This window comes from Zingiber officinale, chromosome 6A, assembly GCF_018446385.1.
Source record: "Zingiber officinale cultivar Zhangliang chromosome 6A, Zo_v1.1, whole genome shotgun sequence".
NCBI lineage: Eukaryota > Viridiplantae > Streptophyta > Magnoliopsida > Zingiberales > Zingiberaceae > Zingiber > Zingiber officinale.
The window spans coordinates 122,052,432-122,075,160 of NC_055997.1; the positions used below are offsets into that span (position 1 = coordinate 122,052,432).

The 22,729-nt window shown below is 41.0% G+C and overlaps 1 protein-coding gene across 1 annotated transcript; it reads left to right on the forward strand.

The window, feature by feature from the left end:
• The first annotated feature begins 5,092 nt into the window (after nt 1–5,092).
• On the forward strand, nt 5,093–9,836 carry LOC121997829 (uncharacterized protein At2g34160-like). Its single transcript, XM_042552463.1, has 5 exons — nt 5,093–5,347; nt 5,544–5,592; nt 8,802–8,864; nt 8,944–9,008; nt 9,445–9,836. The coding sequence occupies exons 1-5, from the start codon at nt 5,225–5,227 to the stop codon at nt 9,538–9,540; spliced, it is 396 nt and encodes a 131-aa protein (XP_042408397.1). The 5' UTR covers nt 5,093–5,224; the 3' UTR covers nt 9,541–9,836.
• Nucleotides 9,837–22,729: the final 12,893 nt, after the last annotated feature.

The following is a 22,729-nucleotide window of genomic DNA, read 5'->3' on the forward strand; positions in this document are numbered from 1 at the left end:
GAGCCGCGCCGATCGGCTATAAACATCCGCGCCGACGTGGTTAATCGAGCCAGCGCTCGACGACGAAGGCCGGTGGTAGTCCACTTGGAAAACCGACGAGCACCGTCGTTAAAAATCGAGAGCCGCGCCGATCGGCTATAAAAACCGAGCGGAAAACCGACGAGCCCCGTCGTTAAAAATCGAGAGCCGCGCCGATCGGCTATAAAAACCGAGCGGAAAGATCGACGAACACCGTCGTTAAAAATCAAGTCGGTCCGGCGACTATAAATACCCCGAGCGGACGAACGAATATCAAAGTAAGAAATCGCGGAAACTACAAATATTAAAACATTCAGGCCCGATTGGGGGTTGGTCCTCCAATACTCGGCGTTTGTTGACTTCACGCAGGCAGGATACGTGCAGAGCGAGTAGGCCTCCTCGCTCGGATTTTATGCAATGTGCAAGCCGATCGGGCGCGTGAAGGAGAACGCTTAAGAGCATGACTGACTCTAAGCATCAACGTTAAACAAACAGAAGAATATTATGGACAATGAGTAGGAAGACAAGAAAAGGGGCATCGTTTCATAAAAAAAAAAAATTATTATTAATTATGCTGAACGGCACGTACAAAAAATTTACATCCGCCGAGCGGATGAAATACAGAAAGTACTTGAAATAACCCACATCACTCCGGATCCTCAAAATTAAAAAAGGTGTCCGGGATGTCGTCAATCATGGCTGCCAGTTCGGGAGGGGGAATGCTCAGGTCAGCAGGAAGATGCCCCCCTTCTTAAAGTACGCCGTGGTGACCTTGACCGCCTCGAGGAAGGTTGAGGAGACGTTGCCACCAAACTTTTCGCCAAAGCGCTCCGAGCGGAGGTATTCCTGGCGCGCTGCGGCTAGCCGACTTGGCTCTCCCTCCTTATATTTCTTGAGTGCCGCTCGGGAAGCGGTTAAGGTATCTTGGACAGCCTTCAAGTCCATCTCAGCTTTTGTGCGTTCGGCTGCACGGATCTCCCGCTCGGCATTCAGATCGACCTCAAGCTTCTTAGACTGCTGATCTAGGGCCCGGACTTCGACTTTCATTTTGTCCAGATCAGCAATCGCCCGCCTCTTCCGGCCACTGGCGCGTTTCACGTCCCCGTCCCGCTTCTTCACCAAGTCTTCGAGTCGGGCCACCTCTGCAGCCAGATCAGCAGCCTTCTTCTGTTCGGCTGATGGACCCCCTGATACTTGGAGTTTTTCCAGGAGATCCTCCAGCTCGGCCAGCCGGTGGCTGGTGGCGATTTGCTCAGCCCAACGCTGTAAGGAAATAATAAAATCAGGAGTCAAACAATAGCATGGCACATGAAGAAAGATGAATTTACTTGTGTGGCCTGCTGCATATTGTTATCGCCGAGCTGCTTGGGCGTCATGAGGGCAACCTGAATCTGGGCGTCCTCAAAAAGCTTGGCGAGCGGACCCGTCAAGGTTATTTCGTGAACAGGGCTCGATGGCCGATCGGCAGACAGTAAATATTCCTCCGATGGGAATCGGAGGGTGGTCTTGATGGTCGGATGGCCGGACGGCGCTTCTTCAGTTGCAGCCGCTTGTTGCGAAGACTCCCCTATGGTGGAAGTTTCGCCCAACCGACGTAAACGGCGACGAGTCCGGGGAGGAGAGCCGGAAGGCTGTGCGGTAGGCGAGGCCGCTGGAGTCCCGATCTGTGATGGCGTGCTAGCAGGCGAAGTTACGCCGATCGGCACCTGTGGTGCTCCCTCTTGTGGTGGCGGAAGGCTGGAGTCCCTTCGACGCTTTCGTCGACCCCCAGCTCGGCGGGGGCTGAGGAAACAGGATCCGCCTCAACCTCTGTTGAAGCGGATGGGGCAGCATCTGTTTCAGGGGCGGACTGCGCCCCCCCTCTCCCGCGTCTGCCGGGCGGCTGGGAATGAGACCCCGCTCGGCGAGCTCCTTTTTGGTGGCCGCCTCAATTTCCACGGCCTTCAGTTTCAAATGAGCGGTAGCCTTAGAGCGCCACATGACTTCAGCTGCAGTAAACGAAATTAAAATCAATTAGACAAAAAAGACTAAGAGAGTAAAGAATCCTTACTCATGCGGACGGGGAGATTTGCCCGAACGGGAGACAATCCGAAAATATACAACACCCCCTTGAGCAGCAGCTGATCGATCTTGTATCGCTGACCGGACAACCAGTTCGCCGCATGAAGATAGGCTGGATTGCTTCTGAACTTGCCGAGCTCCGGGTGAGTCGGCACAGCGGTCTGCCATTTGGTTCGGAATGCTGGCCGCTCGGGAAGTCGGATATAAAAGAAAAACTCCTTCCAGTGTTTGTTGGAGGTCGGCATATTGTCAAAAAATTTAAAGCCTATTCTACTTTGGAAAATAAAAGTCCCCAGCTCGGATTGTTTGGGGTAGAAGAAGAAGTGGAATATTTTAGGGTCAAGAGGGATACTGTGCAGCTTGAAGAGGACGACCATCCCGCTCAGCAGCCTAAAAGAATTCGGCACAAGTTGGCCGAGCGGGATGCGAAAATAGTTACAAACCTCTAAAATAAATGGATGGGTAGGAAATCTAAGGCCACCCTGGAATTGGTCTAAAAAGAAACAGATTGTGCCGATCGGCGGGTCATGTGGTCGGTCAGTCGGGTCGGCTACGACTATTTCATAGTTATCGGGAATTCCATACGTCCGAACAAGACGCCGAGCACCCTCCTCATCAAATCGACTCTTCATGGTCAGGTACCAAGGGCCATGAACACCAACAGCAGGTGCAGAGGAGCTTACCATCTCGGAGAAGCGAAAGAATGGCAAGAAATCGAAGGAAGGGAAACGAAAGGGGCGAAATGAGCAGAGAAGATCTAGTAAGTGAAGGAAGAAGACTCACTGGGAAGGAAACGGGTGGAAAGAATCACCGATGAGATGATCGCCGCCTAAAAACAGACACTAGATCGCCGGAGACCGCAGCAACAGAACGAGGCAGAAGGCAACGCGCGAGCTAATATGCGGCCAAAAAAGGGAAGGAGGCTTTATACGGCCGAGGATGGCCAGCCTCCGCCGTCCGATCTAGGTCACGAGAAACGAGGACGCCCTCGGGCCGTCCATTTCAAACGGGGGCGTCCCATCGTAAGTGACGCCGCCGTCACACAATGGTCGACACGTGGCGCCCTGTCACCGAGTGCAATTAATGCGCCCATACCGCGCATGCTCCGACTTAATGGAGAGGATTTGCATGATTTTCGAGAAGATCTAGACAAGCAAATATCCACATTAAGTGACAAGACAACCGAAATGAAGAGCCGAACGGCTGAGTTTGGCAGAAGGGCCGAACGACCCCAGGGATATTATAAGCTACGGAAAGGCGGCGACCGCCCGCTCGGACACATATAGTCCAGTCAGTCGGACTCACTGCCTCCTTCGACTAGACTTGAAGGGAAGGCAAGTGATCCGGCGGTAAGAATGGGGGACCCATTTCCTGAAGGGTCTCAGCTTGATGACCGATGAAGGGCTGACTAAGCGGTTAATGGCTACGCCGAGCAGCTGAGTAGGTCCGAGTGGAGCTAGAGATAACCCATCCAGGGGCTTGGGTTTCCGACGCCAAGGCAGGAGAATCGAAGGGCCGAGCGGGAGCTGCTCGGCTGGAACCAAAGGGCCGAGCGGGCCGTCCGTTCGGCCAAGATAAGGGCGAGGGTACAAATGTGGCCGAGCGGCCTATGCGCTCGGCTCGGGATATGGGACATCAGCAGAAGCATGTCTGATGATTAGGCCGTACACAAGATCGCACAAGGGAGGATCTTGCCGTCACATCATGGCAAGGTTGATACAGTAGCAGTATGACCTCATGAACATCTTCCTGACAGATCCATATCTAGGCATGACCCTTCTAACAGACCCATACCTGGGCAAGGTCAAAGGCAGGTGGTTGCTTCGATTGGCGCGCTCAGGCTTCTTCGGGAGGTCTATATAAGGTCTCCATTTCTTCACCGGAGGTACACGAGTCTTATGAGAAATCTTGATCTGGAGACCACCTTCTTGTTATTCCTCGCCTGACTTGAGCGTCGGAGGGCCGTCGCCGGGACACCCCTCCCAGCTCGGTTTTGCTGCAGGTTCACCGGAGCACTCAAGGACCCAGCAAGGAGCGCCACATCCCCAGCGTTCGTTGACCCTTGGTTCGAACAGGATCAGATACTATTATATTTTTAACTCTTATTTGATACATTTATTGAATTCAAGAAGGATAATTAATTTAATTTTTAAATTTAAAACAAATCAAATATTTGTTTGTTAGATTAGTTTGGTAAAAAAAAATTATTTATATTTATTTATTATATAAAAAGTAGATTAAAATGAATAATATTAAATAATTTATTAGACTAAATTAATGAATCATATTCTTCTATAAATTTTTTTAAGAATATAAAAAATTTAAACAATTAAAATAAACTCTTATTAAAAGTTTAAGAATATTTTTAAAAAGACAAGTTAAATTTAAAATTAAGTTAAGGTTGCATTTTAATAGCTTTTATGAAATAAATTTGAACAAAGTAAATTTTAGTCTATCATTGACAACACAAAACTTCGAAGGACAAAATAGACAGATCCAATTTTAGAATCCTATCCAACACCAAATTAGATTGGGTAATAGAGTTATTTATTGATTTGACTATATTTGATATTATTGCACTTTTGTTTTTTATTTGATACTTTTATTGGATGATCATTAATTTATGTTTTTAATTTAAAATAAATCAATATTTATTTGTTAGTTTAGTGTTTATTTTGGTAAAAAAATTATTTATATTTATTTATTAGGTAAAATGCAGATTATAATATTAAATAGTTTGTTAAACTAAATTAATAAATCATATTCTTCTATAAAAAAAGTTTTAAAATAAAAAAATTAAACAATTTAAATAAACTCTAATTATAAGTCAATATTTCTAAAAAGATAAGTTAAATTTAAATTTAAGTTAAGCTTTCATTTTAATATCTTTTATTAAATAAATTTTAGCTAAATAAGTTTTAGCTTGAGTTCACTTATTTAAACACAAAACTTAAAAGGGCAAAGTGGGAGGATCCAATTTTGGGATCCGATCTATCTCCGAATCCGATAAACCCCAAATGTTCCGATTCCGGATTCCGGATTCCGGTTGGGCTTATCCCGCCTGCTTCCTTCCTCTTCCTCGGCCGCAGCCACAGAAGGCAATTAGGGTTTGTGTGTCTCTTGCGCGCGGAGGAAGCTAATTGCCATGGAGGAGGTTACGGAAGGCGTCAACAATCTCCAAATAGCGGATTCTGATGGACACAAGAAGAACCGGATCCAGGTCTCCAACACCAAGAAGCCGCTCTTTTTCTACGTCAACCTCGCTAAGGTTCGACCTTCATCCTCCTCTTGGATTTATATTCTAGTTTTTTGTCGGTATTAGTTGAAAAGCCCTAGTTTTATGTGTTTTTATCTCGCTGGCTGCCGAATACTCCAGTTTCTGATGATTCTCTTCTCCCCTCTATCTTGTTTTGTCGTTGTTATTTTTTTATTGCGTTAAATTGATCATGGCTATACAATTGCAGAGATACATGCAACAGCATAACGAAGTCGAGCTATCAGCTCTTGGAATGGGTGAGTTCTCTAGTTTATGGTGTTTTTATTTTAGTTCTTTTGGTAAGTTTTCAGTTTATAAGCATAATTAAGTGCTTATATTATTTTTGTTTTTGTGCTCCATCAGAGTCTCACAGTTACCATTCAGTGAATTCGTTCATTATATTATTACTCAGCTGGATGTTCTCAGAGTCTGTCTTGTTCCTTTTTAGATCATTAGATGCTTCTATGCGCTGATATTTTATTATAGTAAAATTTGTCACAGTTTATCTTTTCTAGGCATGTGTGGCTTCTCTTGATTGTACCTCAAATAAGCATCAACATGATGTGTTTGACACAGCTGTTTGGGTCGGGATACATCTTTTTATGCCATTGAAATTTATGCAAGACTATAGTAAATTATTCCTTTGAACAAATATCTTACTTGAAGAAGTTAACCTAGGTTAGCTTGAAATAGAAAATTTGGCTTTTAAAATAGAAACTTATGAACAAAGTTTGAGTTTAAGAAAACATGAACAAGCTTATCAACAAAGTCAACCTAGATTTTAATTTGTTTGTAAAAATAGGTGAACAAAGTCTACTGAAATTAGAAAGAAAGTGAAAATGATGGTATTCTATATATTTAATAAGAAAATGATTTTGAATTTGGGAAAGAGTTTGAGTTTAAGAAAATTACTAATTTGATTTATTGTAATACTATGTCTAAAAGTTTATGTGATCCATGGTTTTAATTTCATTATGTTATGGTTGGCATAGGAAAAACTTATGTCTCACCTTGATTTTGCAAGCGTGTTGAGTTGCGAGCTGTCTTCCTTGACTTCAGAGTCATCTCCTTGTCCTCTGTCTTCTTATTCTGCTCCCTCTTTATCGATTCTGCATCAGGCTCCTTTCTCTTCCTCACCATTGCTACTTGCACCATGTGTTAGCATTGTCAAAATGACATCATACTATTTATTCCAGCTAGGGAACCTTGGCACAAAACTTAATTATAAACTTTGATATAAATATAAAAGGAAATGAAAATAAGTTAATGAATTATTTGAAAACAACAGGAACAATGATTAAGGGGGTACTAAGATGCAAGATTTTTTTGTTTGAAATTCAATAAGGATGCTTTGAAAATGGAAGATTAATGTATTCATGTTAAAATGTAGGAATTTAGATATTATGAATAAATTAGTCATCAATAAGGATGAATTAATGATGACATTTCATATGAAAAGTTGGGTTGGCTGAAATAGTAGGTGTTTTTGGAGTTTAGTGCAAGCCTTATATACCTCTTAGGTTAAAAAGGTTGTATAAGATGAGATAAGATCATTCATACTTCATGAGTTTAATTGTTGGGGTTGTAAAGATAAAACACATGCAAAGTTGGTGTTAGCTGAAATGAAAATTTCAGAATGATGGAGATTTGGGGTTACTTGGAGAGAGAGAATAAAAATGCCAATGATTCTCGAATACTTAGATCTTAATCGATGGCTTGGTAAAGAAAATAGTTGTAAACATGTTGAAAGGCAACCAGTAGCTTCTTTAGTTAGTTAAGTTTCAATATTTAGAGTTGAAAGGTGAGAACTAATGAATACAATCATAAATTCTGGTTGAAAATCTACAGAAGTCTGAATAATGTGTCTGTTAGTTATTTCTGATGTTTTGATCTAACATGGATCTTAACAGAGTGAAATAGATATGATTCATGTTGCTACCCACAAATATTTGGGGTTAACAAGTCATTGGATGTTGACTATGCATGCTGATGGAATTAGATTGTACATGACATGATCATCAAAACCACGTTAAGAACTAGGTTTATTGAGATTTAACTAGTTTCTTTGGTTTGTTGCAAAATTAAAAGTTTGAGATAGTTTTATTGCCTTTGAAACTTGTGGGTTGGATATATTACAAAATCTATGACTTTCAAGCTAGATTTAATAGTTAATTCGTATAAATATGGCAAAGTATCTTATGAGTGATGCATTTCAAGTATAGATATGTCTACATGTTTCTTTTGTTCAATTGTCTTCTAATTCATATAACTTTTATCATCCATATACCTATTCATCTCCTTGGTCAAGACAGGATAAAGGTATTAAACTGGCCAGGGTATTTATCCTTATTTTTTGCATTTTTATCAAATCATCATTATGTAGTCTTTATCATTTATGTTAGGTTCTTATAAGATAACTACATAGATTGTCATGATTACTGTTCTCTATTTCCTCTCTTTTCTTTTTTTCATATTGTACACTTACATACCATATGAGGAGTTATAAATGTTTGATATTTATCCCGTCAATGTTTTTCTTAATTATATGATTTAAGTATTTTAATGCCTGAAGGTTTGTTGTGTTGAGCCTAAATTGTATGAAATCACCCTGTATTATTAATTTTTGACTGACCAATAACCAATTGCTTCCAGGGAATAACTAGTTACACAGTGATGTGTTGAATATAGCCAAAATTGCATCTATAACCCATGTCACTACACTAAATTAGTTGTGTTTTTTCCTAATAGTTCCAAAATTCATTTTGCTGATGCTGCTCCGTGGTCGATATATCATAAGTAGTCAGTCATATATGGTGAATGTGGAAGATGATGTATGTTGTACCTATTTGATATGTTTATGTCTTCTAATGTTTATCTAGCTCTTGGAGTTTCTCTCTTAAATCTTTAGTGCAATAGTTTTGTTTCAACTTCTCTCCTTGGATAGCCGTTTTCATTATCTGACACACTACTGATCCCTTTTCTTTCATCACCTCATTGTCTCTGTCACTAGTCATCTTTCCACTGAAATCATCCTAGTCAAATGAAATTCTCTATATCTACTCCAGCCTTTTTGTAGTTTATGTTTAAGTCTCTCTTTGTATCTTGTTCCATATGATCTTCTTTGGACCAATTCTCCAAGTATTCAATCTTCACTGTAGTTGTTAGCTTTATGAACTTTGACATTGGAGTTTGTCTTTTTGGTGATTGGGAGTTCATCTTTTCTGTTCTCACTCCTGTACTGCATCTGTAATATTAAAACTCATTTACTTTCAAATTCAGCATTTAGGACTATGATTGCTTTGTCAAATACAGCATTCTGTGGGATTATTGATAAAAGTGTTATTTATTGCTGAATTTTTTATTTTAATTTATACATTACTTTACATGTTATTCAAATAGCAAATAAATTCCTTTTATGATTATCTGCTTTTAACTATTAATTAACCTATCATATTTAACTTTTTAGCAATTGCAACTGTTGTCACCATTGCGGAGATACTGAAAAACAATGGACTTGCTGTTGAGAGAAGTAAAATTCTATCTTTTTCTACTTTTTTGGCCCTTATGTCAAGTTCCTAAGAGATTGAATTTTGATCAATTTGGTGCAGAGATTACAACATCTACTGTTGATATCACGGATGAATCACGGGGCAGACCAATCCAAAAAGCCAAGGTACAAATTCAGTATATTGTATTAATATTCATTTGGCAGGGTATTGGATTCCCCTTGGATTTGTTTACTACAAATAAAAGTTGCAAAAGAATAATTCACAAACATCTGGTTCAGAGGAAGTGCTAATTACAGTTGTTCATTTTGGAAAATATCGTAAAAACATGAACAATAGCAATATAATCAAGGCATTAATAGCTCCATATTTAAATTGCCATTAGAGATGCCACATGTCACGCTTACATCTTTGGACTTGAAATGTAGCGCTTCACAATGACAATTTGCAAGTGGAAAATTATAGGAACACCAAAATCCAACTATAAGTGCAACACAAAAGTTGCAAAAGTAGCATGTTTTTGTTTAGTTCAATAAATTGATTAGTATAGCAGCTATGGGTCATGTGATGCTGTTTATCTAATGGTTTGTGTTCTGCATTCAGATTGAGATATTGTTGGGCAAGACAGAAAACTTCGATGAACTAATGGCTGCTGCAGCCGCTGAGAGGGAGTTGGCAGACGGCGAAGAGCAAAACTGAAACTGAAGTAATTCTGCCTTTTAAAAGCAATATGCTGGGTCGATCTGATTATCACATTATAAGAGCTGGTTTGTTAACTGGTATCGAAGTATTGCTGCCATGTTTCTTGCAAAACTTGCATGTGATGACTATTTGTTAGCCATTGTAATGGGTAGACAAGTCCTTAAGACGAAGTTTGGAGGTTCTTTGATTTCATTGTGTTATTATGGGGAATCACTGCACGATCAGCATTGGAACTATATTTAAATGTTATGTTCGTCTCGTATGTGAATGATAAATAGCCTGTTTTTTTGTTATTTTGGACACCTGAATTTTCCCTGTGGAGTGGATCTGTCACCATGGCCATTGGCCAATATATCGATGGAAATAAAAAAATATAAAGTATAAGTAAAAATTAAAAAAAAAAATGAATTGAAATTAAACGGAATCAACTAGAGCATTAGGATTTGTTTACTCCGGGAGATGAAAAAGGCAAGGAAAGAAATTGAGTCGTCGGTCTCGGCCGTGCAAGGTCGTCATCTTGTGCGTGCGGGGCCGTTGGTTGCAGTTGCGTGAGGTCGTTGTCTCTATCAGGTCTGTCGAGCTCGACTGCGTGAGGTTAATTGTTGCCTTGCAGGGGGCCGTCGGCCGTGCAAGGTCGTCGCCTCGCAAGGGGCCACCGGCCGCACTGCTGTGCGAGAGATCTAGTTGTGTCTTTTTGAGTTGGATTGGAGAAATTCGGTTGAGCGGCAAGGAGGGAGAGGGAGGAAATTGCTTTTTGATTTTTGTTGGATTTACCTATGAGCAATATAGTGAGGTTCTTCCAAGCAACATAGCTGAATTCCTCCCAACAAGCGAATTAAATTTCACAGAGCAATATTACTGAGATCTCAGAGAGCAATAATACTAAGATTTTACGGAGGAATATTATCAAGTCCCACAAAATAATAATACTAAGGTTTCTCAAAACAATATCGTCAAGTTTCACATATCAATATTATTGAGTTTTGCATAGTAACACCGCTAAGCTCCGCAGAGCAATATTACTGAGATGCCATAGAGCAATGATACCAAGGTTTCACAAAAGCAATATTATCAAGTTCTGCAAAGCAATAATACTTGATACGGTGTATGAATGTGGGGTTTGTGAGATGATTTGGCAAGGAGTCAAAACTACAAAAGGGTCAAAGGTCATGCCAACCTGGAGGTCAAAAGTCTAGCCCTCGTGGCTAGTCAAAAGTCATGTCATCATGGAGGTCAAAAGTCTAGCCCTCGTGGCTAGTTAAAAGTCACGCCAGCCTGGAGGTCGGGAGTTTAGCCTCTGGGACAACGCCAACGTGCAGGTCAGGAATCCGACCCAACGTGCAGGTCGGGATGATCATACGTACAGGTCAGGACGTTCACACCATGGATAACATGTGCACATGGGTCAAGGATTCGACCCAACGTGCAGGTCAGGATGATCATACGTACAGGTCGGAACGTTCACACCATGGATAACATGCGCACACGGGTCAGGGATTCGACCCAACGTGCAAGTCAGGATGATCGTACGTACAGGTCGGGACGTTCATGCCATGGATAAACAACAGATGGGCACAGGTCAGGAATCCGACCCAACGTGCAGGTCGGGATGATCATACGTACAGGTCGGGACGTTCATGCCGTGGATAAACAACAGATGGATACGGGTCAGGGATCCGACCCAACGTGCAGGTCGGGATGATCATACGTACAGGTCGGGATGTTCATGCCATGGATAAACAACAGATGAACACAGATGGAGTCAGATCATGGAGAGAACTTAACGCGTAGGTCGGGGAGCCGACCCAGGGTTCAGGCCAGGGTCTTCATACCATAAGTAACAACAAACAGGTGCAGGTCGGGAAGCTGACCCATCGTGCAGATCGGGAATCAGTAGATCGTCGAAATACACATCGAATGACAGACGAAGGTGGGTCAGGGGGCCAGACGCTATAGGATAAATAGGCCTGCAAGGAATCGTAACCACTCGTCAGAGAACAATCATTATATGTCAGGGAATATTCTAACAGTGGGAGGCTCATACCCCTCTTGGTTTCTCCGCTAGCCTATGAGAGAAAGCCACGTATCGACCACCACCAGACAGCCTGACACCCGACATTCCCTGACATTCGCCAGGTTCCAGAAGCCTCAGTTGCAGTATAAAAAGGGATGCTTTGTTCCTTACGCAGGTACGCTCACTCGTCACTTCTTACTAGTCTTTTACTCTTTCTTGCTTTCTCTGTGATTTCGGGGGAAAAAGTACCTGACTTGAGCGTCGGAGGGCCTGACCCGGGGACTTTTTCCCTGGTTTCTGGTCTCTAACGACCGTGTGACTTGTCTGAGTGTGTACAGAACGATAACGCCATCATCCTGAACTTTTCTTCCCTTCGTACCACCGCTCGTGCGCATTTGTCCAGGGGGTGACTCACTGACTCAGCATCTCAGCGACTTTTCGTCAACATTCAACACAGCAAGGCCCGCCCTCATCCGACTCAGCTTCTGGACGGGATCAAATTTGGCGCCGTCTGTGGAAACACAACAACCTGATCCGAAACGTGACGATGGAGGAGTCTGACCGCATTCACGTTACTATGACCGCTGGAGAGTATGAACTCTTCAAGGAGGCCAAAAGATTGGCGGCCTCAGAGAGACAGGCAATTGTCTCACGACCACGACAAGCCCCCGCTGAGGCTTCCAAGGAGCCCTTGCCTGTTTCAGATCGGGGTTCCAAAAGAAAGCAGCCTGAGGTGTTTCCTCAACATCCTCATCGGGAGCCGGGCATAGGATATTATCAGCCAGAGCCCCAAGCGCAAAGCCTAAAGAAGGAGCAACCTCAAGCATATGTAGCTGAGAGTTCACAGCCTCGGGAGTCGAAGAAAGGAAAGGCCCTCGTCATACCTGAGGCATTCCCCGAAGATCCGGACGAGAAAGTACCTTTCTCAACCAGGATTTTAAATGAAAGACTGCTTAAGGGTTATAGAGCTCCATTGATCAGAGAATATGATGGGAGCAAGGATCCAGAGGATCATCTGCGAAAATTCAAAAATGCAGCTCTGCTGCACCAATATAGTGATGCTATCAAATGCAGAGCTTTCTTGAACACTTTATCTGGTTCAGCCCTAAAATGGTTCGATGGATTGCCTCAGGGGTCCATCACTTGTTTCTTGGATTTCAAGACAGCTTTCATGCGCCGATTTGCTAGTAGCAAGAAGTATCAGAAGACATATCATTGTCTTTTCACTCTAAAGCAGGGGCCAACTGAGCCCCTAAGAAATTACATCAATCGCTTTAATCAAGTGGCTCAAGATGTCCCTACTGCCACTTCGGAGATTCTGATGAGTGCTTTCTCTCATGGCTTGGGAGAAGGAGAGTTCTTTAGAGACCTCATCAAAAACCCCGTTCGGAATTTTGATGAGATGGTGGAGAAAGCTGCTTCCTACATCAAGGTAGAAGAAGCGCAAGCGGCTCGAAAGAAGGCCGAAAGACCACTTCCTTCCACTACCAAGCCGGAAATGAGGGCTCCTCAACCACCCCCTCAACCCCTACCGCGAGTCCGGGAAGCCAGACCTGCCTTTCATCCCGGGCCGGAAATTCGACCTGCTCCTCGAGTTGCTGCTGTACATATTCCCCGACCTGGGCCAGCGGATAATCGGTACTGCACCTATCATAGATCTCGCACACATGATACTAACATATGTTTTCAATTTGCCCGAGACTTTAAACAAGCTGCGGAGATGGGTTTGCCCCCGCCTGAGCTAGCACCTCAGTTGGTCAAGATGATGGAAGAACAAAGGATGGCAGGGCAGGCCGGATCATCTCGTCCCGATCTAGCGGGACCTAGCACTCATCAGCCTGGCCGGGGAAAAGAGCCGTAAGGAGCACGAGAGGTCGAAAACAGAGGTAACGCAGCTGTTAGAGAGATCAGCATGATTTCTGGAGGGCCAACCGACGGAGATTCAGGAAGAGCACGTAAGTCCCATGTTCGGCGGTTGGAGGTTCATGCCGTCGGATGCAGTCAGGAGCAAGCTGCTGGCCCTGTTCTTAGCTTCAGGCCTGCCGACCTGGAAGGTCTGGAGTTGCCTCATGACGATGCGCTCATCATCAAAGCCATCATTGCCAATAGTCGAGTGGCTCGGGTTTTTGTTGATACCGGGAGCTCAGTTAACATTCTATTCAGGACCGCATTTGAAGAGATGCAGATTGATTCTGCTGAGCTTCAGCTAGTGGCCACCTCTCTATATGGATTCATGAGCAATGAAGTGAAGCCTATGGGTCAGATTAAGCTGGCTATATCTCTGGGCACCGAGCCACTGGTGCGCACAAGGAGGAGCACGTTTATAGTGGTTGACTCCCCTTCTTCTTATAATGTCATACTAGGGAGGCCCGCTCTGCATGAATTTAGGGCGGCTGTCTCGACCTTTCATTAGAAAATCAAGTTTCCTGTGGGGGAGCAGGTCGGGGAAGTTAAAGGAGAACAGAAGGTCTCTCGGCGGTGCTATATCAATATGGTCCGAGTGGAGGCTCGGAAACATCAAAGGATGCAGGACGGAGGTGTTCATGTTGTTCAAGAAGAGCCTCTGCTTACAGCTGAGGAATCCATCCCTTGGGAAGAAGTACAACTACATGCTGATAGGCCTGAAAGTCTAACCAAGGTGGCTAGTGACCTTCCTCCTTTCCTCAAAGAAGAATTGATTCAATGTTTAATCCGCAATCGGGATGTCTTTTCCTGGTCTACTGAGGAACTTCCTGGGGTCAAACCAGAGGTGGCTGAGCACAAGTTGCATCTGTTACCTGACTCCCGGCCCGTGAAGCAAAAGAAAAGAAATTTCTCAGCGGATCAGAATAAAATAATAAGAGCCGAGGTAGATCAGCTCAAAAAAGCAGGACATGTTCGGGAGGTCCAGTTCCCATCCTGGCTCTCCAATGTCGTTTTGGTGAAAAAGCCCAACAATAAGTGGAGAGTATGTATCGACTTCCGTGACCTCAACAGGGCCAGTCCCAAAGATTGCTATCCTCTTCCCCGGATTGATCAAATGGTAGATTCCACCACTGGATGCGAAAGGATATGTATGTTGGACGCCTACCAAGGGTACCATCAGATACCTCTAGCCCGGGAGGACCAGGAGAAGGTTAGTTTTATTACGGCTGACGGTACTTTTTGTTATACTGTCATGCCCTTTGGTCTCAGGAATGCCGGAGCCACCTATCAGCGAATGATGGACAAAATCTTCCGGGAGCAGATCGGGCGGAATGTGGAGGTCTATGTAGACGGCATCCTCATCAAATCCCCGCTGGCTGAAAACTTGATCAAGGATGTGGAGGAAACATGCAGAACTCTCCGACAGTATGAGCTGAAACTCAATCCCTTGAAATGCTTATTCGAGGCTAGAGGAGGAAAATTCTTGGGGTACCGGTAACCGAGCGAGGAATAGAGGCCAATCCTGAAAAGGTTCACGTGCTCAAAGATATGCAGCCTCCTCAAAATTTAAAGGAAACCTAGAAGCTGGTCGGCAGAATAACAACCCTGTCAAGATTTATTTCCAGATCGGCGGACCGGGCCGCTCCTTTTTTCAAGGTGCTAAGGAAGGTCTCCAAATTCCAGTGGGATGAAGAATGCACTAAGGCATTTGAAGAGTTGAAGAAATATATGGAGACCTTACCCTCTCTTTTTAAGCCTGTTGTAGGAGAGCCTTTGTGGGTTTACTTGTCAGCCACCCCTGAGGCTGTAGGGGCAGTGCTCGTTAAATGACATGATAATGTACAACGACCAGTATATTTCTTCAGCCATTTATTGAAGGGAGCCGAGTCCCGATACACGGCACTCGAGAAGTTGGTTTATGCACTAGTCCTTATGGCTCGGCGGTTACGACCTTACTTTTTATCGCATCCAATCACAGTTTTAACCAACAGCACCATGGGAAGAGCATTGACTAATGTAGAAGTTGCAGGTCGGCTTATTAAATGGGCCACAGAGTTGGGAGAATATTGTAGGACCGTTAGATTCGATAGAGGGGGGGGTGAATATCGATTCGAAAAAGACGAGTATAAACGCAGCGGAAAAATAAAGTAGACACAGATGTTTTTACTTCGTTCGGAGCCTGTGACGACTCCTACTCGAAGGCCCGTGGTCCTTGACCACTTTCGTTGGGCAATCACTAACAAGTCGAAATATGATTACAGAATAAGTACAGGAAATGCTAGTAATAATAAAGCAATACCGACAATGAAAAATTAAATAAACACCGGAGGAGCACTTTTGTCGGAGCGTTGTTGACGTCGCACTTGAACGTCAAGCAGCAAGACCAGCAGTAGAAGAGTTCTCAGTAAAAATTGATTGAGCTCTTTTATATGCTGTTCCGGGCGCCTGGATCCCTTCCGGGCGCCTGGAGTGTGACGTAACTGCTCGAACCAAGATGCTCCACGTGGCGACGACTTGGCTGGATAAAATTCGCCTTCCGGGCGCCCGGATCCCCTCCGGGCGCCCGGACCACCTTGTTCTAGAAAGACTCCTTTTTCCTGCAAAACAAAGTTAGTCCGAGGCAAATATACATCCTGTAAAACAAATTGTTAGCACAGTTAAAGTTCAACAGATGGATAAAGAGAGTATGACTTAGATTCCGTCTTTCCGAGACCGGAATCTAGTCACGATCTCGACTTAGACATCCGAAATGGATCTAAGCCGGATCGACGCCTAATGTCCCCTTCCCGGGAACGCGTCCTCACAGTCACTCCCCTCCAGTGACTACGTCCGGTCAGCCCGTCGACCCGTCTGGACTTCTCGCCAAGCGTCCGGTCAGCCCGTCGACCCGCTTGGACTTCCCGCCAGCTATCCGGTCAGCCCGTCGACCTAGCTGGACTTCTCGCCAAGCGTCCGGTCAGCCCGTCGACCCGCTTGGACTTCTCGCCAGCTATCCGGTCAGCTCATCGACCTAGCTGGACTTCTCCTGCCCACTCGATCAAAGTGTCAGACAACAACAAGACTAACTTAACCTATTTGTCATTCATCAAAACCTAGGTTAAATCGTTAGTGCTAACCGCACCAACAATCTTCCCCTTTTTGATGGAATGACAACCTGGTTAAGTTAGTGAAAGCATATGCAAGAAACAACATGCACTTGTGTGGTTTTAAAGTTAGTTTGTGTTTTCAAATTGGTTTAGCTAACTTAACCACCTAACCCTCCTCCCCCTTTGGCATTCATCAAAAAAATGAACAAAGGTAAATAATCATAGTGAAGAGTTACTGTGACAAGTAATCAAATTTTGAAAGATATCTAAGTTTGGTTCAAAATTTGAAAGATAAAAGTGTAATTTTTAACACCAAGTCAAAAAATAGTCAAGTTGACTTGGGGGAGACAGGTTGAGTTTTGAAAAGTATAAATTTAAGGTTAATCAAGTTTAACTCTTAAGCGTGTGGAAATTTTCAAAATAGGTTTTTCAAATTTACTTTTTATGTTTAAGTAACATCTACTTTTCAAAAAGGTAAATTTTTCAACTTCGATTTTTCAAAGCAAAAATTAAATAATTTTTCAAGAAATAAATTTTTTGCCAAAATTAATTTTTAAGGCTAATTTGATAAAGGATAAATTTGGAAATAGTTAATTTTTCAAATCAGGTTTGAAAATTGGGTGGGATTAAACTTTCACATTTTTCAAATACTTAGTTAAATTTAAATTTTGTAAATCAATGTTCAAACATAAGTTAGGTTTTAAAAGACATTTTTCAAACACACAAAATTTGAGTTAATTCTCCCCCTGAACTTGATATTTAACTTTAACCAGCTGTCTAACCAATTAGGTACTAACTAGCTATCAGAAGATAGTAGCTTTCACATGGTTAGTCAGATTAAGTTGATTACAAGCAGTCAGTTTTTTTGACTTGACTGATTAACTTTAATCTGATTAATATCTGAGTTGTATTTAACGTCCAGACTTATGTTGATGCACTGAAATAAGCATCTTAAGTCCAGACAGTTGGCCTATGCATCTCACCCCTTTCTATGTTTGTCAAATACAAGCAAGGTAAACCTAGGGTGTTGATGAGATGCTAAAAAACTAGTCCTATGGGTACATGCTTTCTAAGGAATCAAAACTAGTCTAAGGCCAAAACTGTTTTTGAAAATCTAAAAATGGTAAGTTTTTGAAAACATACAGTTTTAACTTATAAGTTAAAAAAAATATATATTTTTTTTAAACTAGTTTTTAGAAAAATTATAGTCTACCGAGATAGAACATAATCAATGTAGGTCTGAAATATCACTAGATAAATCCAAAATATTTCACAAGTAGTGTAGCTACAGAAGTAGGTCATCACTAAAGCTACTGAGATGATGAAGGGGGTGGTCCAGATCCCAAGGATCAAAGAAGTGCCATCAGCTCAGTGTGTCGGGTGTCTCCGGTAGCTCGTAACTCGGCAACCTCTCGCCGTATGTCCCGATGAAAATCAGAGTTCTCCTGTTGGAGACTCGCCATAGCTCTCTCTAGTCCGGTCATACGGTCGGCTAGAGTGCGGGGAGCGTGTCGTGGTGCTCGACTGTCAGTCACAAATCCAGCTGAATAGATGATGGTGGAGAAGATATGTAGGCTGATGTCAATGTCTAACCTATGAATCAGGGCATAAAGTAAGAACGAATGGAATGGGCGCATCACAGCGATGTCCCGAGTAGTCAGTGGTAAAATGCAAAGGACTACAACCCTATAAAGAGCGTAGTCCTGGACTCGAAGTTCTACTGACCTAAACTGTATCACAGTGGGATCTCTCTCTCCTCCGAAAAAATACGAATAAATCGTATCGAGAGTAATATGTGAGTAGGGATCTTCGAACGGTAGATCCCTCCGAGGATAGCACAAAAAGGAGCAAGTAGATGGACGCAACTCTAAAAACTCCCGGATAGTCGTAGGGGAAAATACGATATCAGTGCCTGCTGCCCTAGTGGTATAGGTGAAATCGTCTACTTTTACTAGGTTATTGCAAAATTCGGCACACAGACTTATGTTATTGGACTGGTACATTCGACAAGGTTCGTTAAGTTATAGTGGCCTATAACCTCTAAAGCAGAGGGACATGACCTTAGAAAGAACGATCTATCTATGCAGGTAGTCCTAATGGCCTTATAAATGGTGGACTCAAACTTAATCCTAAGTTCGTCTGTGGGAAACCTAGGGTCTGTACTAGCATTGGAGGGTCCAGCACCAGTATTTGTTCGTTTCCTACTGTATATAAATAAAAGAATATTCTAAGAAAAAATTGAGAAGACAAATTCTAATAAGATTTTAGAGAGGGGAAGTATTTTATTTACCGAGGAGCCATCGAAAAATATAGATTTGATGACCTCGGTTGAATCGCAACAGCGTCTTCACCGCAAGAAAATTTTGATTTAGAGTACTTTCGCACTGAGGTTCAAAGTGAACCTTGGCAAAAGTGAGAATTGGTGGGGCAAAGGTTGGGGGCGCCTGCTGCCCCTTATTTATAGGGGACTCCGGGCGCCCGGAACCCCTTCCGGGCGCCCCGGAGGGGAATACCAGGGGCGCCCGCCCCTGGTTTTTGACTTTTTTTTTTTTGAAATTAGGTTTGAAGTTAAGTTTTAAGTTTGAATAAAATTTTGAAATTAAGTTTAAAATTAAAATTTTGAAATTAATTTTTAAGTTTAAAATTTTGAAAAAAAAATTTTAAGTTTAAAATTAAAATTTTGAAATTAATTTTTAAGTTTAAAATTAAAATTTTGAAATTAATTTAAGTTTAAAATTAAAATTTTGAAATTAATTTTTTAATTTTTTTAAAAAATTTGAAATTAATTTTTAAGTTTTAAAATTAAAATTTTTAAAATTAATTTTTAAGTTTAAAATTAAAATTTTGAAATTAATTTTTAAGTTTAAAATTAAAATTTTGAAATTAATTTTTAAGTTTAAAATTAAAATTTTGAAATTAATTTAAGTTTAAAATTAAAATTTTGAAATTAATTTTTTAAGTTTTTTAAAAAATTTGAAATTAATTTTTAAGTTTTAAAATTAAAATTTTTAAAATTAATTTTTAAGTTTAAAATTAAAATTTTGAAATTAATTTTTAAGTTTAAAATTAAAATTTTGAAAATTTTGAATTTAATTAAAATTTTAAAATTAATTTTTAAGTTTGAAATTAAAATTTTAAAATTAATTCTTAAGTTTAAAATTAAAATTTTGAAATTAATTTTTAAGTTTAAAATTAATTTAAGTTTAAAATTAAAATTTTGAAATTAATTTTTAAGTTTAAAATTGAAATTAATTTTTAAATTTAAAATTTTAAAATTAATTTTTAAGTTTAAAATTAAAATTTTAAAATTAATTTAAGTTTAAAATAAAAATTTGAAATTAATTTTTAAGTTTAAAATTAAAATTTTGAAATTAATTTTTAAGTTTAAAATTTTAAAATTTTAAAATTAATTTTTAAGTTTAAAATTAAAATTTTGAAATTAATTTTTAAGTTTAAAATTAATTTAAGTTTAAAATTAATTTAAGTTTAAAATTAAAATTTTGAAATTAATTTTTTAGTTTAAAATTTTAAAATTAATTTTTTAAGCCTTATTCATCTCACCCGATCTATATTATCAATCAGGGAATCCTATGATTTTGTGAGATGAAATTGGTTTGATTACAGAGTTTTGGTTTAACTTGTGTTAGATTCAGACTCAGCTTTGGTTTCCACAAATAGGCATTCTTCGGATAAACTTCTAAGCTTGGTGAGTCACAAGGACATCATTAGAAGTAACCAACCTTTCGAGGTTTTCCGAATAGTCCTATCCACGGAACTTAGTACTAAATCTTGGTCTAACTGGTTAGGATTCGTTTAAGGGTAGCTTCGGTCAGTTCCACTTGGCCAAATGCACCAGATCGAAACCATATCTTTCTAGACATGCGATGCCCAAGTTTCCCTAATGTACTATCATCCAAAAATTTCACCAATACCATGATTCAAGTTAAACTTGGTCTCTTTTTAACTAATCCTAATTACCCTGTCGGGTTGGTAAATTTTGGGTTACCCTATCGGGTAAGTTAGTTTTGGAGGTGCCAGCTATTCTGGAGCCTCCCCCTGAATTATTGACTTTTAATAAATTTTGATTTTAGGCTTGTGTCGATTCTTTTTATAGTTATGATTAACTTGTTGATAATTTTGTTGATTTTCAAACTGTTTAGATTTTGAATTTGATTTAGGTTTGTATTTTGGATTTTGGTTTGGTTTATTCGATTTTATATAATGTATTTTTTCTTTAGGTATATAATATTGATTAAGTCCTACTTGCGTGGTCAGACACGCTTTCGGAACCCAAGCTAAATTGGTTGATTTGTATTGGGTTATTAATGAGTTGAAAGTTTTATTTGAATTCGACTTATATCCTAGTCCGGTTTTATTATAACATGCTTTTTGATTATTTAGGATTAAGTCTAAATTTTTTGATCTTGTTGTGAATTTTTCTAACATCTCCTTTAAATTGTTTATTTCATTTTTTAATGATAAATTCTCCTCCTCAAGTGTTAGATCTTGAGTTGGATTTGAATTTTTTTAATTGTTCCTTGAGGTTTTGATTTTCCTCAAGAAGTAATTTGTTTTCATTTTCTACTTTGGTTAATTTACTATTTAAACAAGAAATGATTCTAAAAAACTTTTTGTTTAAATTAAAATATATCTCATTCGAGCCTTCGGAAACGAGTACGGACTCGTGGCTTGTTTCGGGTTCAGACCCGTCTTCATCTTCCGACTCATTTTTAGTTTCGGCTTCGCGGGCCATCAGTGCGAGGTGGCTCTGATGTTTCTGCTCTTCTTCCTCTGATTCGTCCGAGGAGTCGTCCCACGTTGCTTTGAGTGCTTTCTTTTTTGTTGGCTTTGGTTTGTCGAACTTTAGTTTTGGGAATTCGTTCTTGTAATGTCCCTTTTTGTTGCAGCCGTAGCAAGTCACGTTCTTTTGTTCTGAGGGAGAGCTGATCTTTTGAAGATCCTTTTTGCTGAAGCTCCTCTTTCTCCTGGTGAACATTTTTCTTACCAAGTTCACCAGGTGTTCTTCGTCTTCGGAGTCTTGGTCAGATTCATCTTCATTTTCAGGCTTGCTTTTCTTTTCTTTGGAGGAACCTGCAAGTAGAGCTATACCTTTCTCGGCTCCAGCATTAGTTTGTTCGTGTAATTCTAATTCACAGAAAAGCTCATCTAATTTTAAGTTAGAAAGATTCTTAGAGATTTTGTAGGCATCCACTATTGATGCCCACAAACTATTTCGTGGAAAGGCGTTTAATGCGTACCTTATTAAGTCTCTGTTCTCCATCTGGTGGCCTATCGCATGGAGCCCGTTGATGATGTCCTTGATCCTCGCGTGTAGTTGATTCGCCGTTTCACCTTCCTGCATTTTTATATTAAAAATTTTATTTAAGAGAAGGTCTCGTTTTGTTACCTTGGCGTCGCTCGTTCCCTTGTGCAGCTCGATCAACTTGTCCCATAGCTCTTTAGCGTTTTTGTGTGGACCGACTCTGTTTAGTTCTTCTCTTGTCAATCCGCATTGTAGAGTGTTGATCGCCTTATTTTCTGTTGATGCTTTTTTCTTGAGATCTGCTGTCCAGTCTTCAGGATCCACTAGATTCCCGGCGTTGTCCACTGGAATTTTGTAGGGTCTCGTGATGCTCATCCACTGGTCGAAGTCTGTTTTGAGGTAGACCTCCATGCGCTTCTTCTAGTAAGGGAAGTCGTCCCCGTTGAAGAGTGGAGGTCGCACTGTGCTGAATCCTTCTTGTTGGGACATTCTGTACACAGGTAAATAACAAAAAAAAAACCCAAGACTTGGTCTTGGATTAGTAGTGCGGGAAGAGAAAAATAGAAAGGAATCTAGATTCGTGTTGCACTAATTTAAATTGATTAGAGAAATATTAAGTTAACGAAACAACAGTTTTAAAGTTAATTAAAGAAAAATTCCCCCCCTGTCTGATTGGTGGTTGCACCAAATCAGAGCGGTACCCGCTCTGATACCACTTGTAGGACCGTTAGATTCGATAGAGGGGGGGGGGTGAATATCGATTCGAAAAAGACGAGTATAAACGCAGCGGAAAAATAAAGTAGACACAGATGTTTTTACTTCGTTCGGAGCCTGTGACGACTCCTACTCGAAGGCCCGTGGTCCTTGACCACTTTCGTTGGGCAATCACTAACAAGTCGAAATATGATTACAGAATAA

Bases quoted from the DNA above. Each gene is read 5' to 3' on its own strand.
- LOC121997829 (XM_042552463.1), top strand. From the start codon at position 5,225: ATGGAGGAGGTTACGGAAGGCGTCAACAATCTCCAAATAGCGGATTCT. The intron at 5,348-5,543 runs GTTCGACCTTCA...ATACAATTGCAG, and splicing joins TCTACGTCAACCTCGCTAAG to AGATACATGCAACAGCATAA. The intron at 5,593-8,801 runs GTGAGTTCTCTA...TTAACTTTTTAG, and splicing joins GCTATCAGCTCTTGGAATGG to CAATTGCAACTGTTGTCACC.